This window comes from Myotis brandtii, unplaced genomic scaffold, assembly GCF_000412655.1.
Source record: "Myotis brandtii unplaced genomic scaffold, ASM41265v1 scaffold344, whole genome shotgun sequence".
NCBI classification, from domain to species: domain Eukaryota; kingdom Metazoa; phylum Chordata; class Mammalia; order Chiroptera; family Vespertilionidae; genus Myotis; species Myotis brandtii.
Window position 1 is genome coordinate 6,839,540 of NW_005363247.1, and position 10,230 is coordinate 6,849,769.

Below are 10,230 nucleotides of genomic sequence, written 5' to 3' on the forward strand. Positions count from 1 at the left end.
TGCCGGGGGGGGGGGGAGGGGGGGGGAGGGTGTCAATCAGGGAAAAAGGAGACGTATGTAATACTTTAAACAATAAAAAAGTAATATGCATTCATTATAACAAACACAATGAAACAAAAATAAAATAAAAATCCACTATTTCAGCTTCTTAATGTAATCAATGCTAACACACCTTCTTCCTTTTTAATATAAATACAAGATGTCCCAAGAAATGTATACACACTTTGAATAATTATTCATTCCAATGGGTTAAATCTGAAAAGAAAGAAGCATCAATTGAGCTATCATCTGTTAAGTGTATATACACTTTTTGGGACACCCTGTATATAACAGAAAGAGGATGTTTTGTGTGTATTTATGTTTATGTATAACATGTATATTATATGTACATATATAAATTACTCATAGAGAGAAAGCATGGAGTTTTTTGTTTGTTTTTAAATATATTTTTATTGATTTTCAAAGGAAGGGAGAGGGAGAGATAGCAACATCAGTGATGAGAATCATTGATCAGCTGCCTCCTGTATGTCCCCTACTGGGGATTGAGCCTGAAACCTGGGCATATGCCCTGACCTGGAATCAGTTCATAGGTCGACGCTCAACCACTGAGCCACACTAGCCAGGCGAAAGTATGGTTTTTTAAAAAAATTAATTCTATACACATTACTCAATAATTTACTCTCTTCCAGTACAGCTTGGCTATCTCTCTAGATCAATGAATACTATTTTTCAAAGCTGCATAATATTTTAACTTACAGATATGCCATAATTAATTCAATCATTTATTTTATTGATAGATTTTTTCAATTTATGTTACCATAAACAAACAGAAAATTATCGTATATATATATCCTAAGATAACCTTAGATATAGGTGCTTTTGTTTCTACAGGCAAGATTCCTAGATCAAAGATATTATTTATCAATTTTTATAAAAATGTACCAATTTATACTCCCACCAGCAGAGTGTGAGCAGATCATTCCCAACATTCTTACCAACACTGGAATTTCTCTCTTTTTAATATTTGCCAATTAAAGAATGGAAAATCGCATCTTCTGTTTCATTTGCATTCTCTTCACCATTTGAATTTTCTTTGTGAGTTACCCATTCTTATCATTTGTCAAATTTTGTATTGTGATTATCTTTTTTTTTTCAAAATATATTTTATTGATTCTTTTACAGAGAAGAAGGGAGAGGGATAGAGAGGTAGAAACATCGATGAGAGAGAAACATCGATCAGCTGCCTCCTGCACACTCCCTACTGGGTATGTGCCTGCAACCAAGGTACATGCCCTTGACCGGAATCGAACCCGGGACCCTTCAGTCCGCAGGCCGAAGCTCTATCCACTGAGATAAAACCGGTTAGGGCTGTGATTATCATTTTTAAATCAATTTATAGGGTTCATTTACATCAGGGATATTCACCTTTAACCGAGATATGTATTGCAAATGCATTTTCCTCAACGAGAATGTAAGACAGAGATAGGCCTCTTTTTTTTCTCAATCAGAGCACTTGTCAAATCAAAGTAGATGGTGCATAAAATTTGTTTTCCTTTCTTTTTTTAAAGATATTAAAAGCATTTTAATAACATTGAAGGGTAAGTTTAATTTTCCCATTTAGAAAATTTAATAACAAATTCAAGTTTAATGGTCAACTAAATATATTTTATATTGAATTTAGGTCACAGTATTGTCTAAGGGTTTGCTAGTGAATTCCTGGGACTTTGGCACTGATCACTAGACCTAACAAAGGTGACACACAGGCTCTGTAATTCAAACCCTGCATTGAGCCTCTTTTCTTCCAGAAGGGTCTTAGATGGTCAGCTAAGTAATGACCTAAGCCAACAGCTTAGTGCTTATAGAGCAAGTCTGGGCCATCATGAAACAGCTGTCTCTTAGTGCAGGTTTGGCAGAGGCGGTACCTACCAGTCACTCGTCTATATGGCTCCTACTGCTGATGCTGTCTAGGTGATAGTGATTTATAAGAAAATAAATAGCATTTGACTGTCGAATCCTTGTATGCACACTAGTATATGCATAACCCATGGACACAGACAACAGTGTGGGGAAGACCTGGGGTGGGGATGCAGGTGAGGTCTAGAAAGGGCCAATGGGGAAAAAGGGGGACATCTGTAATACTTCCAACAATAAAGATAATTTTTAGTATTTGGTCAATGAAACAAATGCATAGACTTGAATTTTATTGTACAACTTTGAAAATGCTAACAAACTATCCAAGGCAAGGACATGTCTCATTCATCTTTGTATCCTCAGCACAAATAGAAGCCAATGAATGAATGAATGAATGAATGAATGAATCGTTTTGAGCACCTATAATATGTGTTTTGGAATATCCAAAGACATAATCATAGCCACATACAATTGGGGAGAAAATGCGTAGTAACAAGCTAAATACAGGTAAAACAAAAGTTAAGATAATGTTAAATGAAATATATCAGCAGGCAGAAATGTTCACCCAACTCTGTAGAGTGGGTCCCACCCCATTTTAAAGATGAGGAAACTTATAATTAAAGAGATTAAGAAATTTACCCAGCCATGCAGCTAGAACAGCGTCTGACGACAAATTTCAGGTTATTTTTGTTAAACTTTGATGCTTCCATCTCATGATTCCCCTTATTTGTAAACTAATCCTGTATGAAAATTTAGGGAAATAAAAGATCACATCTGCTTGAAACCAGAAAGGTATGACGCTGTGAACATACTGGGACTTAAGCTCAAGTACAATTTGGAATAATTACCAGGAAACAAGTCTGCTGTCAGAGCGGAGTTGGAGTTACTTTTTAATTAATGTCACTAATCAGAAATCACAGAATATTAATACGAAATTACTTTAAGGTATATAAGTATACACTTAGCAGAAAAATAGTTTCTGGAAATTAATTCCTTGCTTCTGACATGTCCTCATTTGTGTATGCCAACCATACCCGGGTGATCACTAGGATGTTTGCTCCAAGCCTCACACTCTGCCCTCATCATTCAATTCACTCTCCACACAACTCTGCCCTGGGCTCTGTTGTGCCTATGGATCCCATTTTCTTTTACTCTTTTGTAACTTCCCTCTTTGGTGTGTATTTTAACCTGTATAAAAATTAAGAAAGAAAAAAAAAACACCCAGCCAACATTATCCTAGTGAGGTTTCTGACCATAATTTAAAAATCGGACTTTTGTGTTTTGAGAAAAAAATAATAAAAAGCTGTCTGTCTGTCTGTCTATCTAAATATCTATCTATAAATACATACATCTACCCACCTATCTATCTATATATGTCTACATCTAATAGAAATATCCCCGTAACCACTGGAATAGAGGCCTTGGGAACTAAAATGTGAACACCAAGATAATTCATCTTGTTAAGACTTTAACTGTAAGTTCTACAATTACAGAATAGTCATTTCCACTTAGTAAAGCATGTCCGTTATGTTAGGGGAAAGTCTAAGGAAAGAACAAGAGTTACATAAACTTTTACTTTATCCTTTTTGTCTTTCAAGGAGAATGCTATTTATATAATGCTTTCATAAACTACCGACAGAGTCTGACTTCTGATTGTTACCAGGAAAATGAGTCTCCAATCGCAGGCAAAACCTTGTAATGAAAGGATCATAAGTAATGATTCATTCTTTATGGCTTTATTTAAATTTCAGAATTTCAATTACTGACATGCCCTTCCAGAGATATTACTTGGGCACATTGGTTTTCAGAGGGATTTTAATACTGTATCTGTGATGAGAGTAAATGCTTTCATTTTATTTTCACACTAAAGGTGAGCAGTGACGGCTGAATTCTCAATTGTAAAGCTACCTCTGGGTTATCTGAGGATTTAACACCCCTCCTTAACCATCACTATTAATATTTCCAACAGAAACAGGGAAGGAAAGATGAAAATCAAAGATTAGATCTTTAAATAGCTTGGCAAGTCTATGATTTATTTGTGAACAGCCCTAATAAAAGGTATTGAATGAGGAAAAAATTACTCATTTGTTCATTTATTTAGCAACTCTTTATTAAGCACTTTCTATATTCTAGCCATTGTTCACAGCCATGAACAAAGTAAAATTCTTGCCCTCATGGAACTTAGGTTCTAAGGTGTCTTTTTCAGGAGAGCTAGAGAGGCATATACATGCAGTATATGTCCAGCATGTTTTAAGCAATTTCCAATGATAAATATCACACGCTAAATTATCTGTGTAAATTTTTCTTAAAGCAACTATTATTTCAAGCCACAGTAATCTGAATATTTCCAATATCAACATGCATTATTCCTACCCATCTGATATTTTGCCTTGTCTAAAAGGGAATTGGAAACTGACATCTCACCAAGAGCAAGTCACATGCAGAAAACACATACAGGAACCACTTGCCAGTCCCCACCCCTCATCCCACCTCTTCTCAGTCCTGTATTTCTTAGTCATTCCAGATGTGGCTCCCCTTTCGGCTCACACCCTCAGCCACTCTACAGTGGCTTTTCAAATTGATGATATATGATTCCAACCCTTTTACCACTTCCATTTTTTAAAATCCTCCATTCTCTGTTATTTACTATCCCTATGGCATATCACCCAGATGCCAGCAGTCCCTTCTTGCACCTTTGCCTATTTCTTCTGTGTGTGCCCCCCATAAGTAACTCAGCACCTCTTCAAGCCCTCCCCCTCCCCTGCCCCGAAAGAATCCACTCACAGAGACCCATGGGTGGTGATGGGCACTTTACCGATGATTTCACCCGAGACAGAAAAGACAACCAAGGAACACTCTGCTTCCCCAAAGTCCTTTGGGGCTCTGCTCCTTCTCCCTTCCCCCTTCCTACCTCAGCCTTTTCTCTGCCCATTTAAATGATGAAGGTCCTGTCTGGCCCAGCTCCTCTCCCAGCCTCCTGGTGGCCTGTGTAGAGCAGCGATTCCCTAGTCAATGTGCCTACAGCTAAGACTGTTTCCCACACTTTCTAATAAATTTTAAATAAAAAATTACATTTAATGACATGTGAAGAGAATAAGACATTTCTATTTCAGCATATGTAAAGTTAGATGGACTACAAGCATGCTCCTTTGTTCGTTTCTTGTTTATAAATAAGCCATGCTGATCTGTGTCATCCGTGGCTGCTTTCTGGCTGCAATGGCAGCAGCAAGAGCTCAGTGGTTGCAAAAGAGACCGACCCAAAAGCCTAAGCTATTTACTGTGACCCTTTACAGAAGCTGGCAACCCCGACTCCCAGCCCAGGTGCCTCAGCCAAGTATTGCTTCCAGACACACGCAGGGCCCAGGGCTCCGGGAGGAACCTGCCTGGTGGCACGGGTTTCTGTCTCCTGTGTTTCAGGGCACATGGAGGGTATTGGCAGCATCTGGGCTGAACACGCTCAGGGCCGGATCCACAGTGTGCTCCCGCGGCCGCACATCACCCCTAAGTACTTGCTACACACATTGACCCTCATCATCTGAAAACACACACACACACACACACACACACACACACACATACACACACAAGAAAACAACCTACAGATTTTCTTCAACACTAAAGTGTACTTACTAAAATATAACACAATTCTTCCCTTAGACTGAACTCACTTGCAAATAATCTGTACGAGGAAGTTGAGAAAAATCAAAAAAGTACAGAAAGCCAGCTCATCAAATACGACAAGGACCAGCTGGGCCACATGAACTCGTGTCTGAGGCTCCTGCAGGAGAAACAGGTAAGGAGCCCTTCTGCCCGGGGCGCTGCTGGCCGCTGCCTGGTCAGCACCGCCAGGGTGTCCCGAGGCGCCTGGGTCAGCACCCACCGCCAGGGTGTCCCGAGGCCTTCGCCTGAGTGTCAGTAGCTGGCTCTGTGGGGCCCCAGGCTAGGAATCCAGACGCCTGTCTCCGCTCCTGTTTGCTGTTCCCCAGGTCTGCTCAGAAAGTGCTCTACCGCTAGTCAAGGGACCAAAAGAGGGGTTAAAACCCCAGATTCCGGGTCCCAACCCAGAGCCCAGGCGTCAGACAGGCCTTGCAAGGCCTCCCGCCAGCGCCCTGGCGATGCTTAAACTCAAGGAAGCCTGAGACCTTGTACCTGAGACCAGCCGTTTCACCTCTCCCGAGAGCCTGCGCAGGTGGAAGGTTTTCCGAACTCCTTTTCCAGCTCAGACCTTGTGCAGACGACCGGCCCCCCCGGCTCTGGGGGGAGGAGGCTGCAGTCTGGGGGACACCACCACAGGGCTCCCTTCTCCCGCTCCCGCCAGCGGGGTGTCCACGCTGCTGCGCCCGCAGGAAAGCAGCGCAGGCCACCAGGGTCCTCAGTGGCTGCCAGCCTGGCAAGCCATTCAAATCAGGTGTTTCTGGAACTTGGGTAGAAGGGCTTTAGCCATGCGCGGCCACTCCTGCAGCCCGGTGGGCCCGCAGTTGTCCTACCTGAGTCAGAAAGATGCCTCCACCAGTCCTAGGCGGCACTGGGTGGCCACACGATCACCTGCAGGCAGAAGCTCTGGACTCCACCTTCCTGAGGCAGGAGAACCAAAGGGGCCAAGCCAGTCAGTCCAGCCCGTTCCTGCTCCCACATTCCCTCGGGGCAGAGGGAGGAGCAGAGAAGCTAATTAGCATCACCTGGAGCGCTCTTCACCTGGATCGTTGGGGGCTCCATCAGAGACCAAGTAAACCAGAATGTGGGGGTAGGTGTGGTCCAGGTGATTCTAATGGACAGCGGGTGGGGAATCACTGATCTAGCTGAACGCTGTCTGCGGGAGAAGTGATGCTCGGGAATGAGGCCTCTAACACTTCGGAGCAGGTCCCAGGAGCGTGTCACGCAGAATCTAAAACGCCTTCCTTTAACACTAGACTGAAATTCCAGATCCTCCAGGCGTCTCAGCAAGGCCACAGCCCTTTCTCTCCTTTTCCTCCATAACATAGGGAATTGCAGAAACTACAAAGGATCCAGGCCAGACAAAGGGATGAACTGTCATACTTGGGAACATAGTTTTAGATACAAGGGAACTTTGTTCGAATGTTCATGTTTAACATGGAAAAGTGATATTGTTAAAAACATTCTCTAAGCTGAACTACAAAGCCGCAAAGATTTTTCTTGTCTGCAGTTTTATCATGTGTTATCTTTTCTAGGAAAAGTCTGAAAATAAAATGGGAGAAAAATTACTGCAGCTTTCAAGCAAATTAGAGAATTTCATTAACACACACACACAGGATGCAGCACTAAGCAAAGTTAAGCACATAGAAAATAAACTGAGTAAAAAGATGAGCCAACTGGAAAAGCACATCTGGGATGAATTAGAGAAAATGCAGAGTGAATGTCAATCAGGTGAGCGGTACCTTTGATTAACTTAAGAACAACAGCCCTTTCCTAGCCAACCCCTCAGTTTTCTATGTTGCGCTAATGGCTGGCAACTGATCTCGTCATTAGTGACATCCTTTTGTATTTAACCCGACTTTTCTAAATATCCCATAGAATGTCAACATCTCATGGGAAGGTATATAAGTTGAGGGTTTTTTTGTTTGTTTTGTTTTGTTTCTCTCTCTGAGATCAGAGACTCATAGAATTGTTGGACCTGGAAGGTCCTTGGGGATCATCAAGACGTGGCTTGTGGGTGTATCATAAAACAAGGAGCCTAAATCCAATGCCCCGCCTTGAACTTGCAGGTAATAAGCCTGGACAGATGTCAGGCCGGAGCCCTGACATTTAGACATAAGAAAAAAAGATACATTAACAGTGTCCGGAATAATGGCTGTCTTTCTTCTTAAGGAGGCAGCAGTGTCAAGCTGAGCCAACTTCAAAGAGGATTAATTTGAAAGGCTCATCTAATTTGTCAAAGCCCAGGACGTGGATAGGTGCTGTGGAGCAGCCATCTGCCTCCAGCCACAATGCTGAGGGAATTACCAGGATCCAGAAGTTTCCTTTCATTAGAGAAAGCCCCACTCATTTTCTGTCCTCTAGATCTCAGAAAAGTGTATGTCAAGTCTACCTAATTTTGATCCTGTATAGAGGTGCCTTGAAGGTATCGTAGAAAACCATCATGGTCTCATTCTGCCAGATGTGGCTGGCATATAAGTGAAATTCTTTGCCTGGAAATCTGACCCTCACTACCTCTACCCCCAACTCCCACTGCCAAATCAGAATAATGAATTATCTGGCCAGAAATCATGTCCCAAACATACCTGACCCTTCTTTAGGGCCCTGCTTCCTACTTCACTACCAGAGGTTTAATTTTATTCATTCCAGTAGTACAACCACAGCATGAGCTCAAGAGGGGTTTGCAATCTCTGCATGTTATTAAGTGGGAGTTTAGAAAACAGGGACTCTGAATTAATGGTTTGCTCCTTTATGCCTTTAATAAAAATGTGTTGAGAAATGATTATGTGAAAGGCTCCGGTGAATAAGAAATGGGCTATACCCAAGAAGCTTGATATCTGGTAGGTAATGACCATGAGAAATTAGACTTTAATGAGAGATGCAAAGTGCTGGGGGAGGGGAGTGTGCAGCGGCCAGTGGCCACTCTTTAGGTCCCTCAAACAAGTTGATGTTAGAGAAAGTTTAAATCTCATCTGAGATTTCAAAGGTCTTTACCTTCAATTTGGTAACAAGAAAAATAAAAAAAAAGAGAGATCATCCAAATCTCTTGTCAAAGTGTACAGAAAAAAAAGTTATTTTAAATTTCTCTCTTGAAATATAGAATCATTTCATTCTGCAATACATTTGGGGGGAAGAAAGGAATTGAATTAAAATTCCACAATGAAGCAGATACAAGTTGAAACACTATTGGTAATGCATCTTCTTGACAAACAAGAAATGGTTACACATTTTTAGACTGGTCTTAATAAAATGTAATGTGCTTTGAATTAAAAGATGATCATTTATGGACTCCTGATTAACAACTTCTGTAAATAACAAACGTTCCAATGCATTGTTTAAGTATACTCATATCTTCTTTCAGGTTTTAAATCAATTCATGACTCTCTCACCTCCCTCCAACAAATACAGAAAACAAAGATGGATTTAGAGATACATAAAGTACAGAAAGACCTAAAGAAATTACACCGTAAGATAGTTGATCTCCAAGAAGTGTGAAACTTTCCAGTCTTCTTTTTCACCAGCCAATGGAGTGGTTTGTTGGTAAAAGCTGAGAAGAAGAAAGTTAATATCTGAGATGTTTATTGCTTTCTCTGTCTCTGTATTTCTTACCACCTTTTTAAAGGAGATGACTGTATTAAAAAATCCAATAAAGCAAAGAAGCTTTCTGAGGTTTTCATTAATTTATTAATTAAAAACTTAATGAATTTTTTACATACATGCATTTTTATTTACCTACAAATAAAAAAGAGCAATCTACATAATGTAACTGAGTGAAGTAGGCAGGTGGAATACATTAAAGAATGGCAAGAACTGTGGCAAATTGGAGACCACTCGCCCTGTCTAAAAAGAATAGCCACTATGCTGTTCCTTTTCATTATTAGCATATATATAATCCATTATTGCCCCAGATTTCATTTTTCAAGAGAAACCAGAAATATGGGTTTTATCGACGTAGGGGCCCTGTCTAGAGCAGTGGTTCTCAACCTTGGCTGCACATTAGAATCACCTGGGAATCTTTTTAAAATCCTGATTTCTGGGCCTCATCCTCCAGAAATTCTGTTTGTTTATTATGGGGTGTGTGGCCCCACCCCATAACAAAGAAACAGAATTTCCGGAGGATGAGGCCCAGAAATCAGGATTTTAAAAAGATTCCCAGGTGATTCTAATGTGCAGCCAAGGTTGAGAACCACTGACTTAGAACAATGCCAGGCACTTAGTAAGAAGTCAGTAAACCTGAACTATAAACAGAATTTCCGGAGGATGGGGCCCAGAAATCAGGATTTTAAAAAGATTCCCAGGTGATTCTAATGTGCAGCCAAGGTTGAGAACCACTGGTCTAGAGGCACCAGGCCTCTCTGAGCGTGGGAATCCTAGTCAGGATGTTCCAGGCTAATTTGCTATACGCAGGTGCAAAAGCAAGGACCCAGCAAGCTATGCACTGCGCAGGCGTGCCTTTCTGTATTGGCACAAAGCCTCTTTTGTTTGTGCTTGTTTTGAGCTTGTCTATGAGTTGCCACTGACCAGCCTGTTGTCAGTTGCTTTGTTTGTAATGAAGCATGTCCCATGTGCCTGCTTGTACCCGCGTGTTCTTTCCGTTTCCCACACCCAGAAGAGTCAAGTCCCTGGCTGAGGAGCTTGCCCCTGACAATATGGAACCGCTCCCTT

At 41.3% G+C, this 10,230-nt stretch overlaps 1 protein-coding gene across 1 annotated transcript in view; it reads left to right on the forward strand.

Annotated features, from left to right (window-relative positions):
- FAM81B (family with sequence similarity 81, member B) overlaps nucleotides 1-9,184 on the forward strand; it is a 54,487-nt gene extending 45,303 nt beyond the window's left edge. Inside the window, exons 6-8 of the mRNA XM_014543938.1 lie at nucleotides 5,569-5,704; nucleotides 7,101-7,296; nucleotides 8,927-9,184. Coding sequence (XP_014399424.1) covers nucleotides 5,569-5,704; nucleotides 7,101-7,296; nucleotides 8,927-9,060 — 466 coding nt within the window. The 3' untranslated portion in view covers nucleotides 9,061-9,184. The remainder of the gene's footprint in view (nucleotides 1-5,568; nucleotides 5,705-7,100; nucleotides 7,297-8,926) is intronic.
- The last annotated feature ends 1,046 nt before the right edge of the window (nucleotides 9,185-10,230 follow it).